The sequence below is a fragment of the Scomber japonicus genome, chromosome 13 (assembly GCF_027409825.1).
Source record: "Scomber japonicus isolate fScoJap1 chromosome 13, fScoJap1.pri, whole genome shotgun sequence".
Taxonomy (NCBI): Eukaryota; Metazoa; Chordata; class Actinopteri; order Scombriformes; family Scombridae; genus Scomber; species Scomber japonicus.
Genome location: NC_070590.1, coordinates 25,831,293 through 25,850,400, shown reverse-complemented (window position 1 = coordinate 25,850,400; position 19,108 = coordinate 25,831,293). Strand labels below are relative to the sequence as shown.

Below are 19,108 nucleotides of genomic sequence, written 5' to 3'. Positions count from 1 at the left end.
ATTTTGTACCAATTTTGTTAGTAAACAGAAAGTTTTATCTTTAGTATTTCTGTGCTCTACCTGCAATAATGAATATTTGTATCAGCATTGGTTGCATTATTGTTGCTTTTGGAGACTTGCAGCTGTTTTTGTGTTTAGGTTTTTCTACAGTTTTTGTGCTTCATTTCTGTAATAAAGAGTAACAATGGAGTATATATACAAACATTTGTGGTGTTTGAATTATTCAGTTTTGCATGGAAAACTATACCTCAGGTCCAAGTATCCAAACTGCACAGCTTATTACAATCTAAATGAAACAGTTAACCATGTTTACTTTGTTGATTTTCTGCATCCTCTTAACATTGTCACCAAAATACTGTTTTAACTTAGTGTATGCTCTATATGTAGCAGCTATAAGTATTTACATGTTCGAAAGTGTTTAAGGCACTGGACTTAGTGATATACATGTTCTTACGTTAGGGTCAAAGATCATTCCTGTTGTGTATTACTAAATCTCAAAGTCACAATCCCTCACCTGCTCTTCTCAATTACATATAATAAGATGTATGAGCTTGTGTTGCACATGAAAGCATTGCATATGTTCACAAACACCTTCTTGCATCTAATCGTTGTGGATTCATCTACCTGTGAAACTGAAATATGTGAAAACACACACGTTATCCTGTTGGCAGACAAACCCGAGTTAAAGGGATGTTTTTCAAGCTGTGAGCCACCGTGACAATTTGTGACTGGAAACTAGGGAGTGACCTAAGGAAGTGTTTGCTTTAATTTGGAAAAAGGCAAACTGGAAATCCTGCCCTACCCATGTGTAAGGTCATGCTCTCAATGAAATGGTTTGTAGAGAGGAAGTTTTCCCATGGATGAGGAAATCTGTTCCCAAACTCAGCCATATCTTCTGCATGAAAGATAGGCAGTTGTTCTCTTTTCTAAGGTTAGGACAGATTTATAGACGCAAACTACTCCGTGGAGACTATAATTACCATCAATTACAACAAACAACATTTATTGTCAAAAAAATGTACAATAATTTACAGATTAGGCATTCTCAGCAACACAACCTTTTTAACGAATTAAACTGATACATTGTGTAATTTGCTACTGTGTCAACATTGCATTTCTAAATTATAAAAGATGAAGATAATCTGGAAAGAACAAAAGAAAAACCAAATCAGATATATTTAAAATAACTGACATGACATAATCAAGAATTGGGACATACAATCAATACCAGAACCAAAGCAGATACATCAAAAAGTGACTGAATGGGTGTTTACATTGACACTGCTTCACTGTTGCAAGAACAGAGCTGTTTCTGAAGCATATAATGGTTGTCAGTTGTGACTACAGATACAGTTGTGAGTAAAAGCATCCATATATGTGTTGTTGAGTATCCTCACAGTGCCAGGGTGTCTTTAATCAGCCTTCTCATAGTGGTGCTGACAGAGGTGCCCAGACAGTCGGTGATCTGGTATGTGATTTTGTACAGGTATGGCTGGACATCTTTGAGAGTGGTGTCAAACACATTGTCCACTTCAGACTGGGTGGGCATCTTTGGCAGGTACTCGTGGCGATTTATCACCTCGACCACGTTGATCACCTTCTCGCCCAGCTTCTCGCCCACTTTCTCCCTACAGATCTGCCTCTCCTGCTCGTTGGCCAGGTTGACCACGTTGACCTTGATGCTCCACACCTCCCAAGGAATGCACTCATCGGAAAAAGGCCAACGAGATTTCTTCTTCTGGTAGAACTCCAGAGAGATCTGCCCCATGCCATCGCTGCCAGTGTTGCTCAAAGCATCCTGTCAACACACAGCATATAATAACATCAATTTATAGGCCTGTGTAAGCATTACCATCAACAATCGCACGTTTAAGCTACCGGTTACCTTGAATTCAGATACAGCTTTCCTGATCACTCTGTCTAGCTCCTCTGAGGACACCCTAACAAAGCTGAAATCGATGAAGTCACAGTCGATGTCCAGTGTACCAACGGTCCCGATGGAGTAGGTGCCCTCCTTTTTGTAGTGAAACTTGCCGGTGCTGCGATGCAGTAAAATGGTGTGCAGCAAAGCCAGCATAGCCTCTTCCACCTGCCTCGCCTCCACCGTTACTTCAAGAACTTCCGAGCGACAATTCATTTCGAAATGTTACTTATTTCCATTTGCCAGCGACGCCTCGGTCAGTGATGGTGGCTACTGTGACGCGGATTCAAAACAAAAACAATTCCACTTTGTTTACCTCTGCGGACGGGCGGGGCCTATCCCGCAAAGCTTATTACAGTATAATAAAATACTAAATAGACTTTAACAAAGGCTACTCTACCTCCAAATGTAACCTGAGAGCACCGAGCAGTGAGACATTGCAGCAAAAACTAGCTTGCTAAATGTTTGGTGATGTGGTAATGATGACAGTGCTCAATCTACGGCAAGTCGCGTTGTTCAAAACACTATCGGAGACGTTTTTTTCTGAACCGCGCCTTTTAATTCGACTTTATTTTACATATTATAGTACAAATTAATATATATTATAAAATAAATGTTTCTATGTACCATATGTTGTCTCATTTGATAAATACACGTCGGTTCTGACGACGAACATACAAAAAAACAAACGCCTACATTTGTCACTGAGCATGCTGGGAGTTAGAGTTCGTGCCACATATCCGTTTGTAAACGGTAACTTTTACAGTCAGACTGCGCCGCAAACCCCGTCCAGCGGCTGGGACTGCTCTCTTACCTTTCAAAATGCTTTCCCGGGACTCTTCTTCGATATTTGGATATCGTTTGGAGGAGCTTAATCGCGGACTTTGGATATAATTCCTTTTTTGGGGGGGAACTTTGGTAGTTCTGTAGCTAATGAAGAATAGCGAAGCGTAGCGAAGATTAGCTCACTAAGCTAACAACGTTATTCAATGAGAGGAGGAGAGTGTGTTACCCTGCAGGTTTATTTGAAGACAGAAAGTACCTTCAGGTGTTTGTACTAGCGCTCTGGAACCTGCTCCCATAGTTTTTTTGGACTTTTATATGGTTTTGTAATAGCTGCTATATGGAGTACTGCAACATGGGTAACAATAAGGATAATTTGGTTTGGGGGTTGAGATCAGGGCAGTTATCAGATATTATGGGAGATTGTTGTCATTGAATTGAGCTTTTTTCCCCCTCACCAAATGATTACTATGAGGATGCAAGGCAAATTCGCAGAGGAGGTGTGTTAAGCTGTAGTCATCGTTTTAATTGCAAAGCATGTCCGACTTGGAAAGTTCCAGTTCATATTTTGGTTTGGAGGATCCGCAGTGGCTATGCATGGTCACGCTTTTCATCGCATCGCTGGTTACTCTCATACTGTATTTCCTACAGTATTTCCAACATGGCTCTTTAGGAATAAAACAGAAAGCGGTAGAGGACAATGCGGCGAAGGAGCAGGAGGAAGCCACGGCTCTGCTGGGATGGGCGCTGTCACTGAAAAGCTGGGAGAGTCAGTGGAAAGGAGCATGGTGCAGGGCTTTAAATGACCAATCGAGGAAGCGTGGGGTAAGTCTCATGACCACCAGGCCACCACTATACCCTGTGACAGGTGACTTCAATAAAAAGAAGGGGAAAAAAGTGAAGCTTGTCACAGGATGTTAAAATCATTCCATCATTGCTGTCATAAACCGAGCTTTTAATGGCTCAGTCAGTTCAAACCAGTCCTACACCATTTTTTAAATGATTAACACCATTAATGTGACTCTACTCTGGCTTGTTTTAATGCACACTCAGCTGTGGAACATTCACACCGTCTTCTGCCACCCTCTTGTAAACCATCTTTGCACTATTTGCATCCTGTATCCTGTTTACATGTCACGGTGTCGGTTTCTCCTGTATATAGTCAATCTTTGTGTTTATTCCTGAAAATTGTTGTGTCCTTACTTTGTGTAAATACACCTAGAGAGACATTAATACACAGTCAGATTCCTTCTTTCTTGGCTAATAAAGCTGATTCTTATCTACCTGTTTTTTTCCTCAAGTCATTGGAAGGTCAAGTCATATCAGTGAATGTTGTCAATGTGATACCCAGAGTATTGCACATTTAGTAGCATTAAGTTCACTGATTTTTAAAAGTGTATGTGTCTTCTGTCCCCTCAGAGTCCTGTCCTGTTGACATTTGAAGAGGATGGCGTTGAGGCATCCGAACTCACAGTCAGCCAAGTGTCCCACTTTCAGAAGTCTGCTCAGCACAAGGTACACTTTCTATAAAGGATTGCTGTTATTAATTAACCTGGGCGGCTTTTCCTTCTCTGAAAATCACCTTTATGCAATTATGGCTGTCTTGTGTTATCTCTATCCTACGATCAATGAAGCGCAGCGCCTTCCTCCTTCAGCCACTGAAAAAATACACATTTGGCTTCCTTGTCAGTTTATTCATGGGTTCAAGGATACAGCAAGATACCTTTTTTATAGATCTCTAAGTTTCATGTTTATGTACCTTATTGAACAAAGGCCGTTCCTTCTTTCATTTCTGTGTTTTAGCCCGCAGCAACCAAACAGTGACTCATCAACTAATCAACTTTTAAAACTTTGATACTGGAGGTGACAAGTGAATCTGAGTAGCATCTTTCTCAGGTGTCCACAATATGAATGATTCTGATTTCATTCAGGTTTGTTCTGTAATTAGCTTAAAAAAAGGCTGTGAAACACTTGCACGATGCTTCTTTTGTCAGTCACACAGATTATGTGCCAACCTGCTACAGCCTGTGAGTGTGAAACAAACCACCACTGGAGGACTTCTATTTTTTTTTAGAGAGGTCAGACAGGGACAAATTGCTCGCTGTGTTGTTGGCGCGGTCGGCTATGCTGTTGTTTCAACGCAAGCTCAGCCTTTTTCTTTGTGATCATCATGATATGGACCAAAATACCAGGTGCTCTGTTGTTGTTAGTGCAAGGAATTTAATGAACAGAGGCTTATTTTTACCCACCTGCAGTGTGTGTGTGTGTGTGTGTGTGTGTGTGTGTGTGTGTGTGTGTGTGTGTGTGTGTGTGTGTGTGTGTGTGTGTATGTGTGTGTGTGTGTGTGTGTGTGTGTTGTAAGAAGCTTACATGGCTGTCAGGCTCAGCTCAAAGGAGGAGCATGCAGACAGGAATGCACCAGCACCTATGTTTATGTTTAGATTTCCCTTCACACTAATCTAATAGTAAACTGGACACACACACACACACACACTCATCCGACAGTGAATTCGGGATGAATGCACTGAATAAATACAGCATATTTCAAGCTTGAGGACACTTAACTAGTGTGTGGTGATTTACTTGGCTACAGATGCATTCCTCTGCAGTGAAGGTGATTTATTGTCCTCACAGATGATTGAATGAGCTGAAAATGTCTTTGAAGGCTCATACAGATGTTTTTTCCTGTACAGATGTTTTTCCTTTTTCACAGTTCAGCGTGGAGGTCTCCTAAGACAAATATTTAGCTTTTGAATCAACTTTAGTAAAAGTTAGTTTGGTAAACACATCTCACTGGTCTTATTTCAGCATGTTTGGGTTTCTTGCACAAGACTCTATACACACACACACACACAGTAACATAAAAGGTATTGTCAATGAAGCATTATTGATGCCTTTTACACATGGATAGACACACAGCATCTTGCAATTTGGTGCAAAATCTAATTTCTCTCTCCACTGAAGCTGTTTTAACTACATGTGGGTTGCATGCAAATGTTGTCGCCACCTCAGCCCGAGCATCCTCAGTAGATTTATATTACCCTAAACGCCTCGCTGTGTTCTCCCAACAGGCCGCCTGCTGCAGCGTGGTCGGGGAGAAGCTTCAGTTCTGTCTCAGCGCAGCATCGTCAGCCGTGGCTTCAGCAGATCCTTGTAAATACACTGTGTGTATGGCTCCACTGGAGCTGCAGGTAAAACTTCTACAGTTGGTCCCAGAGCATCTATTAAAGTCATGAGGTTCATCAAGATAAACTGTAGAGATTTTCTTTTTCTTTTTTTCTTCTTCTTTTTTTGGTTGGCGAGTGAAATATCTTTGACATCCTTTGTAAGTCAGGGCGGTTTAGTTTAATGGCAGATTTTATTGAACATGATGTGCTGCCAGTGCCCAGCATTGGATGACTGCCTGCAGGAGCATTAGATTAAGTGGTCGGGTTATCTTTCCGTACTTGGCAAATGTCCCGAAGACCTCATTAAACCAACTGTCAGGCCCATTTCCAGTAAGATTGGCCACTTTGTCTCCATTCACATTTGTCAGCAGGATTGATGACTCTCTGAAGATATGACACAAATTACTAATAACGACTTGTTCTTCCCTGGAAAAAAAAACAGTGAAGCAGCGTTGTGTTTTTATTTCAAAGCACAAATCGGAGTGCACTCAGTAAAACGCTCCTGCGACTCACCCACCATCTTTCACAAGTCTTCTCTCGTCAGACTCGAATGCTGTGTGGGCATGAAGCTCCATCAAAGGTGATGTGATGAGATATGTAATGGTTAGTGTGCATTCAGCTGTGGTAAGCTGTCATCCTGTTCTTAGATTCGGTGTTAAATCTTCAGTGGTGTATGGATGCGAGCGGCTATGCGGGCTAACCCAATTGTATTAAGGCTATTTTTAAATCTGTAAGGTGCTTGTCACCCCTCTATGTGCTCCTGAGCTCATTGTGCCACAAATATACACACCGAGTGAGAGGCTAGAAAGCTAAAGTCAGGATTAGTGTTTTGTTTTGGTTGTGGATCAGCTGGTGTTGTTAGAGGAACATAAAGGAAGCCTCTTTTCTCTCTTTTTTTTTTTTCACTCTCACTGTTTCGGCTCAGTCTAGAAAAGTCAGAAAGCCTTTTCAAATGTCTCCATCCACCCACTGGAACATTTGTTAGCTTTTGACTGAGAACCAAGCTAGAATGGTCCTGGCTGGTCATGTTATGCGTGCAGGGGTACGTGGAACAGAAGCAGTGGGAGTTTACAGTATGTGGACACAATAATACACCCAGTCCCCTGAGTGTACTTTGTCTTTTAACACACCACTGCAGCACATCACGTGCTCTGTTGCCTGCGATGACACCCATGTCACACATGTGGTATTTGTCTTCACCTTTGTAATGCAAATACTACGTTTACAAATGCAAATACTATTTTACAAATGCAAATACTATGTTTACAAATTACAGCAGGTACTTTTGTCACATGATTTGAACCATTAAGTCATTTTATTGGTCACATATTCAATAAAGGCAATAATCTCCTTTTTGGCAAACAATACAGTTTCTGTGGATGGATTTCTTTTATTATACTAAGCTTCCAGTTGAAGCAGTTTTATATTAACTGATTGGGGTTGTATCAATGCAGACTGTGATATTGTTCTTTTGGACCCATCTAAGCGTCCTCATTTCTATCTGATGAGGCCTTTGTTTGGCATCACAGAGGCGGCTGTTCAGTCTTACACTGGAATCCAGGCATGCTGGGACAGGATGGTCTGGTCTGTTTTCTGTTACACTCTTTTCTCTCCTCTTCTTTCACTTGTTCTGTCAGCTGAACCGTGTGCTGAGTCTCACCTTGCTGACCTTCTAAGAAATCCTTCTATTGCTGAAGACAGAGGCATGACATTACATCACATCTTCCTCTTTTTGCCTACATTTGTCATTTGTATTTCTTTTTGAGTTTGAAAACTGATAAAAGTAATTATTAAGGATGATACTGATATACATTACCAGTCAAAATGTTAAATCTGTTTGGGCTGTATACTAAAGAATAAAGCTTCATAAACCCAAGGAACCTTTTGTTAATGGTATTCAAGATCATATCTACTTAGGAAAACTATTTCTAAAAGTTAATTTGGCAGACAGTAGACAGTTATCTACTATCAAAAATCATTCTTTACATGCTTTCTTACATTAGATTATATAACTGAATCTTACTGAATTACATTCTATTACACAGTTTGGAGTAGTGCTCTCATTTTTAGTGACTATAAAATTGTTTACTGCCAAATCTCTGTAAGGTGAGGTGAATTAAGTTTCATGAAAATATGTGCAGTAGAGACAGTTGAACACTTGTTTGAGGGTTTAGTACTCGGATATTTAAGTCATCAGTTGTATGAGTTACAAAGCATTCACCAGCCACAATAATCCTAAACAAACTCTTAATTTCAGTCATAAAATATTCAGCTTTATGATGAGTTACACATATGAGCACATAAAGCATCTTTAACTTTTTTCCTCCTCTGTGTTCTTCAGCTTGATCTCCGGATGCAAGAAGCTAAAGATGAGGTCAAAGTGAACTGGGGAGTGTCTCACCTGGAGGCAGAGGTGCTGCAGGTGACACCCTGTTTCACCCAGGTACATTTGAACAGCTGTAGAAAAGTGCTGACACACCAAAAAAAGACTAACACACTCCTACAGGAAGAGTTGTTTTACTGGTTGACTTTGTGTTATAAAAAATTGAATGTGGGACGGTGATTATCTGTTTTTATAGGAACACATTTCTGTTAAATGTCATGTTTGTAAGTCATATAAATAACTTAACAAATGAATAACAGCTGGGGGAAATGTAGAGAGTTATTACCAAGATATGAAAAATAAAATGCCGTATTTTGGATCAGTCCAATCAATTAAAGGACTTTCCTTTTTCTTTTCTTTTCTTTTCTACTCCAGATAATGTTTTTGATTTAATACTACCAACATGTTTTTAATGCGTGTGATTTTTTTTAATATCATCATCTCTTTCTCAATCAGGACAATGCCAACTGTTTGAGTATAGCAGCAGTAAAGGAGCAGTTGAGGCAGCTGTTATGTGCTACGCGTCCCTCTGTGTTGCTGAGCTGCAGGCCTGCTCAGGCCTCAGAGGTCAAGGTGAGTGGAGGAGTCTTACCTGATGCATAACATCTTCACCGACAAGCGTGTACAAGTCTGTCATGGCCAGTCAGATCTCACAAGGCGATTAGTAACATCAGCATTCACTTTGACTTATTTGATTACAATTTAGAGTCTTCTCAAGAGCAAATGTATTAAACCTGCCAAGCTATTGTCTCTGCAAAGATTCATAAATACAGCAGTCAATCATGGTGACCACATGCCTCACTAACAACCTGCACTAATGTATAAAGAGTAAATTCAGCTTATTCTAATGACATGCGTATACAAAAATGTTTTTTACTGGTGTGCTTTTTGTGCAGCTGTCACATGAAGTCTCTCCACGTGCTTCTAATTGGACCACGTATCATGTGTTCATCTGTAATTTAAAGCATTGAATGAACAGTTATATTACTAGACTGTTAGGCATGATCATTTCTCTCACTGAGCTCTAAGTGAAGTCTCAGGATACAATTGATTATTGCTTCCATGAAACTACTCATTATTTTCTTGAGTAATGAATCCTTTAGTTGGTTCAGGCACTAGTTGAGGATCTGCTGTCTCCTGAAGTCACAGTACTAGATCATATCTGTCACCCAGGTCCAACCAAGCCTCCAATTATGTTTATAAATGAATCTAGTTTTAAGCAATCAGATATATTGATGTCCTCAGTCTGTTTTAGAACATGATGTTTTTTGGGGTCTTTCAAGGTTAAACATTTTTACACCTAATGCAGATTTCTCCATAGTCCTACTGAACATTCAATGAATGAATGAATGAAAATTCAAATCATAGATAATTGTGCATTCTGTAAGCAGGATTGCTTTCCATGGAGTCTTCATCTCTCATGCAAACTACTGTTAAATAGTCTGTCTTACAAAGAATATTATGAATACTCAGGAGGTTGGAGTGAAGAATGTTTAGATAAACCAGTAATAGTTTAATCTATAATAAATGTACAACAAGCAAACTGTACTGTGTTTAGTTTATGAGATTAATGAAAAGTTTTGTAATAAGGAACAAATAATATAAAGAAAAAGGACATGACTGCTGTCAAACATAAAGAAAAACAAATAAGATAAGGAAGTCACAATGTATTATTGTGTCAAGATAAGTAGCTAACAAAATACAGTGTACACAGACATTTGTACAAACACAAACATAACAAAGGCATACCAGTTTAAATAAATCACCCAACATGTCTGGTCCACTGTATATTGAAAAATCAAGTTTAAACAAACATGGGACCACATGCAAATACATTTTGTATTCTTACTTGTATTTTTTTCTGTGAGGTTTGCATGTGTGAGTCAGATTCAACAAGCTCTCTTAACTGGCTGAACTTGTCTGTAATTGCTCGTTTCAGCCTGATGAATGCCTCCTGTTCATAAGGAGGTCCACGTCCATGAGATGTGACCATTAGCATAATCCATTCCATGCCCCTAAAATTCCAATATAAGGCTCCATGTTCTGCTCTGTTTGTGGGCTTCAGATCCTGCTTTCAGAAATCATAACATAAAAAAACAACACATTTAAGAGTGTCAGTAGTAGAAGACCCAAAATAATTAGATAATATGAATCCATCAGAGCAGCTCTGTAATGTGACAGCAATAAAGAGGGAATACTTTGACATGAAGAACAATAGATGCTAAAAACATTTGTAAAGCAAAGCACTTCATGACTAATGTGAGAGGAGGTCATGTGACAGTCACACACTGTCAGAGTAGAGAAGTAGAGAAGTTTCTAAGCAACCACTGAAATGTAGAAGTTGCTGCACCAAAATGTGTCAAAGTAAATCAAAACATCTAAAAAGGCTTTCAGTAAATAGGCAGCCATGATGATGATAATGATAATATGGTAAACAGAATTTTAATTTAGCATTACTTGTTTTAGTTGTATATTTAATGTTTATTAGCATCATATTTAAACTTAATTCCTATTAGGGAAATTATAATTGTCAAACAAGTGTAACAATTTCATCATATAATTTTTATTGTACAGAAAGACAGTAATCAATATACTAAGGTAGTAAGAATAAAAGAATAAAAGATTTAGCCCAACAACAACACCCAACATCTGGTAAAGTTCATGTGAGACCTCGTGCCAAACTGTTGAATCTGGTGAGAAGCGGTGACGAGCAGTGAGTGATGCTGCCAGTCTTTTGCATTCAGGACGTGATGAGGACAAATCTGCCTTGATTTTATTGCACTGGCTCACAGACGTACTGTACTAGCTAATCTTATCATGCATCCTCACACATTGACACTTTTTCAGCCAATACTGATAAAGGTGTAGGATTCAGATAAAGCTCTGAAATCCCTTGGATCCCTCTGATGTATGTGTTGTGTCACTGTACCTCTTTTTTATTTGAGCTGTGAACAGAATATTTGGCTTTTTACTAACAATAGTGTCTCCCAACAGGAAGCCCACAACAAAGTGGTCTCCCCCCCTAAACCTCCCCGCGCCCACGACTGGAAGCTGCTGGTGAAAAACATTCGTGTGACACTCAATCAAGAGGAAGATGCTGCAGGTCAGATGCTTTTCTGCCCAAAGCTGCTTCTTTATCCTCTTTATTCTCTGTCTGTCTCCTTGTGGGCACAGTGGTCAGTTAATGTGTTCGACTACATCTCAGAACCACAACTCTGGTTTATTGTAATCGCCTCAAACATTGTACAGCTGTGGAAAGGATTGGTTTGATTATTTTCCCATCCTCTGTCAGAAACTTCCTACCTCTATTAAGTCAAAATAATACAGAATTCAGTGTGTGGATGTCTAAATCAGAAAGATGAGGACCTCTAATTTCATGATGGTGTTCAGCATCATTAAGTAGCATTAACAACAGTGGTGGGGCTGATTTAAAAAGTAATGACCTGTGTGGGTTGTCTGTTCCAGCCATAGCCATATAATCATCCCAAGAGGCAGATTTAACCACTTCCGTTTCCTCATGCATATATAATAATACATGTGAAATTTGTAATAGAATAGATTCCAGCTTCACTTATTCTATTGATTCAAGTGCATGAATACAAATATCACATTCAGTGACTAATTTGCAATCCCACAATGATACCACTACTACTAATAATACTTAAAATAATTCCAGTTTTAAGTCAAATTTCTCCGTCTTTCAGTTATTTAGCCAGTTTTGTATTAAACCCCAACATTACTTTTCTTAAAAAATACAAATAAAATATTTTTTTGTATAATTACTCAACATTGCATTAATGTTTTTTTGTGGTACCAGTATAGGGAGTGTTTCTGGCTCTGGCTGTTTATTTTTACTAAAGCAGTCTGTGTGTCCTACCCAGAGGAGCTCCAGATAAGATTTGTTTTTCTGTCAAAAGTAGTAATCTACTGATCAAAGCTGACATTTGTTGTTGTATGTTAATGGAGCCTTTTCAGGATCACCACACCCAGTGTGATGGTAGCCCTGCACTAATGTGAGATTCCCTTATTGTCAGAAGTAAAAACAGACCAATGCTGTCAGCTAATTGCACCAGTTTGTATCATGAAACTAAATGTTTAGAGATGATGGAGGGCTGTTTAAAATCATGTTCTAGTCATGAAGTCTCTTAGACCTTATCATCATGTTAGATCACAGCAGCCACAACAACCTTGTTTTGTTAGTTCCTGTGATGAGTCACTTTCTAATTGTGACTCAGCAGTTTTCAGGAGTCCAGAAATTTCCCTCAAGTATACTGCCCAACATCAGAGATATGACACTGCATTCAGCCCTTCTCCCTCTATCTGATGAGGCTTTCCGTTAAGTGAAGAGCAGTTATACTGTGAAGCTTCACTAGTGAGACTTCCTGTGGGCTGGAAGCCAGATTCAAGGCAGCTGCAGTGGATGCTTGAAGGTTTCTTGCTGATGTTGTATTCATTAGGACACATCACTTTCACAGTATTGGAGGTTTGCTTGCGGCTGATAAAGTTCTTTTTTAAGTGCTCCATTAAATAGAATTTGTCATCTGAGTTTGTGTGCTGAAGAAGAGCACTCAAGCAATACATTGTTAGTCTCCTCTAACCTATGCATATTTAATATGAGAAACAATGCCCTTTAAATCATCACACATATGATACTGACTGAGATGCTCTCTACTCTGTTGTAGGCAGCATGAGTCCTCTGTGTGTCCTGCAGTTAGATGACCCTCCACAGAAGTTTAACACCTCCACTCTGAAGAACACAACTAATCCTGCCTGGGACCAGCCGTTTATCTTGTAAGCTTTACACTTTTTTTTTTTTTAAATCTATAAAGTCAACCAACATCTGTATTTTCTTGCATTTCCTGAATATTCTTCTATTTTTCTGTCTCAAAAGTGAATTGAATGGACGATCAAAAGAGCTCAATATTCAGCTGCTGAATGAAGGTGAACCTCAAGAGAGTAAGGAACACTCAACTCAGGAAATTCCTTTTGATACTTGTTGCCACCAGGCTAAATTAGATGTGTTTCCTCTTTTTCAGATTCCTTACTAGGTCAGGTGTCAGTGCCTTTTGATCTTGTAAAGAAGCAACCCAAAGGACAGCAAACATTTGCACTCATGACCAAAGACACAGTGACCGGATCACTTACTACTGACGTAAGACTTATCATGCCAGTTAACATGGAATATTATCACATATTCATTTCATCTTTGTGTATCTGAGGTTTTCATTTAACAACCATATTCCTCAGTTTACCTACCTGGATCCCAGTGAGGTGAGGTCCTGGCATCCTCCCACCCCAGCCTCCACTAAGAGGGTGGAGATGGACCGTACAGTCATGCCCTGCGGCACAGTGGTCACCACCATCACTGCTGTGAAGAGTAAGCCGGGTCGACCGCTCCCTCTTCTAAACCTAGGTAGAGCACCAGAGCACTGACAGGAATAACAGAGCCTTACTCAGAGAGAGCGTTTGTCCCTTTGATGTACAAACACCTAGAGCTGCTTGTGGAGGTTTCTGTTCATTCTGTTTTTCTGCAGTAGTAGTTGTAACAGTCTTTGTGAAGAGATGCTGAGTGTTCTCACATTTACGTGGATGTGGAGGAACTTTTCAAGAAGCAAACTATTGGCTGGAATTTCAGTTTTTTGAAAACCAGACATCTCAACAACCAGCAGATCAGAACCTTGTTGCCTTGGCAATCAGCTGATATTTGATGACTAGTATTTGAATATTGTTGTAAATGTGCAGTTACTCAAAGGCAATTTTCTTTCATATGTTTACATATCTATTTCAGTTCTATAGTAAATGCCTCCACATGTCAATATTGAGATGATGTGACAATTATCTTAATATCAACTTTGTCTCTATAATTTTCCTGAAAGTCCCTGAAAATTGCTTTATCGTTTTGTTTCCGAAAGACTGCTTTAAATACTGCAACAATCGCCAAAAAACCCTGCAGGTTCCTGCTTTACTACAATGTACTGTCCATTGGAGTTGGGACACTTCATATCATAACAGTCTATAATTTGAACTTGCATCATTTTCATGAAAAAGTTGATTAAAATAATTTTGTGCTCCCTCAGACTCTACCCAGAAAGTCGTGGTCAACAAGCCCAAGCTGTCGGAGCGTCGGGTTTCAGAGCAGGCATCTATGATGGGAGCAACAGTCAGCAAGGCCTTGTCCTCCTCTGACACAGAGCTGCTGATGCTCAACGGCACCGACCCGGTGGCCGAGGCCGCCATCAGACAACTCCACCAGTCTGCCAAGCAGAAGCTGAAATCCCCAGTGAAGAAGAGCACCATCATCATCTCTGGCATCGCTAAAGTAAGGATGTACTCATGAACCAGAGAAACATTTTATACTGTTTCACTCCAGTAGATCAATCTCACTATTATCCCTTCATATACACAGTTACAACGAGAGGGAAATTCATAGGAACTAAGGAGTGGCCATGCAGTCTCTAGTGTTTGTTGATCTAAAAAAATCTGTTTCCACCAAGCTTTTTTTTTCATTGTGTTCTCCAAACTGTGGTTGATCATGAAAAGGAAAAAATGAAACAAAGTGTACTTTGTTTGGAGCAGGGAGAGACTCCTTATTCTGGAAATATGTTCATGGGCCAGTGAATATTAAAACTCCAGTGGAAAACCAGTTTGTGTGCCTGATCATGCTGCTGCTGTCCTCATGCCTAAATCACCGTACACACACAGTCCCTGAGAGCTGCCCATGCAAATTGATTTTAATGTGCTTCATTTCGCAGACGCCCTTGTCTCAGGATGATGAGCTCGCTCTGATGGCGGGCTACGCTGCAGCAATGGATGCCTCGATGTCAGAGGGCAGCTCTACTCAGGATGTGACCACAGCGATTGCAACAGGCGCCAGCAGCCCCCCGGACACATCGGAGCCCCAGGAAGGCCCGAGCGGAATAGGCCGACCCCCAGAGGACTGGGAGAGCCAAACAGGAGAGGAATTAGACCATACCTCGCTGTCCATGTGTATGTCTGAGGCCAGCTGCAAAAAGAACAGAGGTGAGAGGTCACAGAACAGACTCGCTACCCCTTATGCTACGAATAACTGCTTTTACTATTATTCTTTAAATCTCACTTTAAATCCTTAAAGGCAGAACTTAATCAGTTTTCTCCATTTGACTGATTTCATAGCCATCTGTTGCTCCTCAGTGATGCAGTCTGTTTTTTATGTTCTTTTCTCTCTTTCCCTCCTACTTTGTCAACCTTTTTTTCCTTTTTTGAACTGTCATCACTGCCATCTTAGAAGAAAGCAGTGCTAAGCTCACATTATGTCCAGATGAGTAAGTTACCTCACAAGTTACATGTACTGTAGTATCATACTCCTACTAGTATGTGTAGTGTCTGTTCACTAAATCAGTAGACTAGATAACATAGTTTTTTTATGCAGTGTGAAATTCATCAAAATCAGTTAGATATTAGCAGATAATAGAGTTTAGAAGTGTTATGAGGCTGCACAATATAAACAATGTACTGTGAATGTGACGTGAGTTCCTACTAATGTCCACTTTAATATGTTCATCAATATTAACATGATACATATTGATATTAAATATGATGCTGCACAGTAAGATCATCACTCACATAATGTAAATTTGACATCTCATTGAAATATCAATAAAGGTCATTTGCTGTGTATTATATTGTTTGCTGTAGGAGTTATTTATTGAGGTGCAGGACGCTGATCTCTTTCTTCATTTGTCATGGATTAGTTTTATTAGTCTATGTTAAGCTGTATTGACTTAAAAATATTCACAGATATTGAGCATCCTATGCCATCTCATCCTATGCTGAGGAGGAATGGCCTTGTAGTCAGGTTGGACTTTGTGGCTGCTCTATGTTGGTACAGTTCACTGTGTGTTAGTTGGTGATTAAGAATAGAGGAATAAATTGCACATTTTAGTTTTTTTCCCCCACCAGCTGTAAACAACAATTTCCAACTAACACATATTTCTGTGCCACTGCTGCTTCCAATTGCTGCTACTTGACATACTTGAACAGAATATGACACATGCCTGAGTTTATATTTTGCCTCAAGCAGAGTCATGTTGACATATTGTCAAGATAACACAAAGACTTATTTCCTGTCTTCTGCTTCTGTCGCTGCAGGCAGCTTCCTTCAGAAGAGCGCCAAGCTCTTCTTCCGGCGGCGTCACCAGCGCAAGGACCCGGGGATGAGCCAGTCCCACAATGATCTGGTTTACCTGGAGTCTCCTGCCGCAGTGGAGCGGGCCAGCCGAACAGCCACGCTTAGCCGTATGCTCAACCGCAAGAGTAGGAATAAGAGCAAAGCTAATGGCTCTACCTCCACTGGGGAGCCAAACGCGTGACCCCACCCCTCCCCCTCACTACCACCCCTCACTCCTCTCACCCCAATCCTTCCCACAACTACTACCAACACCACCATCTCCACCTCAAACTTGCACTGGCAAACTTCCCTTAGCTATCCTACTCCCCCTAATGCCTGACTTGCAAACTGGGGCTTGTGTATTGTGAATGGGGAAAGCTGTGCAGATGGAAAAAAAATATCTGCTTTTATTGCCGTGTCCTGCTTCATTGCTTCTTATAAGAAGCAGACATTCCACCCAAAGCAAGTGTGTGCATGTGCGGATGAAGGTATCCTGTCTCGGATTCATGGCATTTTAGATGATATTGTTGTTGCATGTTTCTTTTTATTTAATTTTATGCAACATTTTGAAATCTCTAAAAGTTCTTTAGTGGCCTTGTTACCAACTTGAGGGGACTGATGTGGGCTATCACTCTTTACCTCTGAGGGTAAAGACTTAAAAACCATCCCTGCTGTGAACCGTAGGTTTTCCTACAATGGACCAACAGGACCAAAGATGAAGAGCAGAGTGGTATTTGTATGATTTGCACAATTTCAGTACCTTTCTTTACCGTGCAATGACAGGAGCTACTCTTGTGATAGAGACTCTTCTGTAGTTCTGATTCATGTTTTTTAAAAAGCATTCACAAAGGGAGACGATCTGTTCACTGCATGACAGCTGCAAGTGAGAGAAAGTAATACGACTACTTTTTGACACTAATACTATGAAATATGGTATTTCTATCAAGCATCCAATATTTTTTTTTTTTTACACTTCATTTAAATTCCTTGTAATTTTAATCCTAATGAATCAAGATGAGTACAGCAGCTATATGTGATTAGCATATAAAACATGTTACCAAGAAAAAATGGCAGCCTTATGTATAGCAAATATATCAAAACCATTCATTTCAAATTAGTTGTGATGGTTATCATGCAACACCAGCCATTAAAATAAGTTAACACCCTTCCAAAAAAATAAGCAGTGACACTGTGGCTAACATATAGCTAAACTTTAGCTATACATGAGTTATGTTTACTCCTTTCTGCAGTGTTTTCAAACGATATGCAACTTTTCTTCTTAGTCTTCCTAAAAGATTCCTCCTGTACACTACTGTTAGCAGCAGGGTTGTCAATGTGTCAAAAGGGAACTGTTATCCAGGGACTGTGACATTACACTCGACTACGCTTGTTTCACTAATGAAACTCGTTCGACTCCTCAATCCTGCATTTGATCTGAATGAAATCTTTCATTAATGTTTTATTGTGTTTTTAAAAACAAATATGTAGCTTTGAACACCTGAACCAGAAAACAAAGTGTGAACACCTTCGAGAGCAGCCAAATATTCTGTCTGCTCTCTCTCTCTTTTTGTTGTTGTAATTTTTTTTTAATCCAGCTAATGATTGTATTTTTTTGTAAGCAGCTTGTTGAAGACATGTTCGTACATCGTGTTAACTACTGTTTCTTCAATGAGATAAAGAATTGTGCAGTAAAGAGATAGGCAACGTGATGCAGAAACAACACATCGCCTTACAGTTACTCAGAGGACGTCGTCACACGTGTGGTCCAGACTCATTCTTTGACTCGACCGGCGGAGGACTGAAAGACTGTTGGAATGACTGTGAGAGACAAGTGTGTTCCTGCACCGTCAGCAGTGTCTATAATCAAGAAGCCCATGCACATAACATATCTGATAACTGAGTGTGTACATTATCAGACTACCTGAGAATTAAAAAAAACACTCACTCACTGCAGATACAGTGTGTAGTTATCTTTGTGTCTATTTACATGACAGCTGTGACCCCCCCCCCCCCCCCACTCTTCATCACCCACCCTCCTCCATCATCAACATTAATGGCAAGCTGTTTTTTGTTTTTATTTGTTTGTTTTTTAAATATTAACAAACCCAGAATCATACCAAAAGAAACTCTAAGCATTGAGACAGAATCATTTTTTCTAACTTAGAGGAACAGAGGGGGAAACAGGTTGTTTTAATCATGCTCAGCTTTAGAGCCCCGGCTTATGGCAGCCTGCAAGCATTGGCTGCTGTTATGCGTTCAGTAAGCAGTAGAACTGTATGTGATTAATAAACTGCTTCCTGATGTTTTTCATCTTTTTTTTTTTTCTCAAATGGCATCTGCTCTGTGCACAGAAACTGACTGACTGCTGATGTAGAGTGTCAGTCATTTCCCTGCAGGGATTGTAACTAATGAACATATCGAGTTCTTTCATTTTCTGCAATAAATATTGATTGGATAACTGAGATTGTGGTGCCACTTTGTGTATCCTGTCTGCTGTGGATTATCTACAGTGCTCTTATGACTTATAAATCTGTACATGTTGTTACTTTAGTTGTTTTACAGAGGTAGCAGTATCCCTCTGTGCTGGTTAAAATAATGTAATCAGTAGTGGAAAAGTACATGTAAGAACTGTATTTAACCTTGTACTTTACTTGAATATTTCCTTTTTATGCAAATACATTTCAGAGGGATATATTGTATTTCTCTCT

At 39.8% G+C, this 19,108-nt stretch overlaps 2 protein-coding genes across 2 annotated transcripts; one reads left to right on the top strand and one right to left on the bottom strand.

Moving 5' to 3' along the window:
- Window positions 1-982: 982 nt before the first annotated feature.
- On the bottom strand, window positions 983-2,605 carry atg101 (autophagy related 101). Its single transcript, XM_053331497.1, has 2 exons — window positions 1,886-2,605; window positions 983-1,798 (listed from the first exon to the last, which is right to left on the bottom strand). Exons 1-2 carry the CDS (start codon window positions 2,135-2,137, stop codon window positions 1,394-1,396), a joined length of 657 nt encoding a protein of 218 aa, XP_053187472.1. The 5' UTR covers window positions 2,138-2,605; the 3' UTR covers window positions 983-1,393.
- Window positions 2,606-2,707: 102 nt separating this feature from the next.
- On the top strand, window positions 2,708-18,856 carry LOC128371608 (C2 domain-containing protein 2). The gene is made up of 13 exons (XM_053331963.1): window positions 2,708-3,529; window positions 4,124-4,219; window positions 5,776-5,895; window positions 8,213-8,314; window positions 8,711-8,827; window positions 11,249-11,357; window positions 12,937-13,045; window positions 13,146-13,210; window positions 13,291-13,406; window positions 13,502-13,667; window positions 14,332-14,573; window positions 15,007-15,274; window positions 16,382-18,856. Exons 1-13 carry the CDS (start codon window positions 3,242-3,244, stop codon window positions 16,600-16,602), a joined length of 2,019 nt encoding a protein of 672 aa, XP_053187938.1. The 5' UTR covers window positions 2,708-3,241; the 3' UTR covers window positions 16,603-18,856.
- The last annotated feature ends 252 nt before the right edge of the window (window positions 18,857-19,108 follow it).

Excerpts from the sequence above, each read along its gene's own strand:
- atg101 (XM_053331497.1), bottom strand. The coding sequence starts at position 2,137 with ATGAATTGTCGCTCGGAAGTTCTTGAAGTAACGGTGGAGGCGAGGCAG. Across the intron at positions 1,799-1,885 it reads AAGCTGTATCTGAATTCAAG|GATGCTTTGAGCAACACTGG; the intron begins GTAACCGGTAGC and ends GTGTGTTGACAG.
- LOC128371608 (XM_053331963.1), top strand. The coding sequence starts at position 3,242 with ATGTCCGACTTGGAAAGTTCCAGTTCATATTTTGGTTTGGAGGATCCG. Across the intron at positions 13,046-13,145 it reads TGGGACCAGCCGTTTATCTT|TGAATTGAATGGACGATCAA; the intron begins GTAAGCTTTACA and ends CTGTCTCAAAAG. Across the intron at positions 13,668-14,331 it reads GCTCCCTCTTCTAAACCTAG|ACTCTACCCAGAAAGTCGTG; the intron begins GTAGAGCACCAG and ends GTGCTCCCTCAG.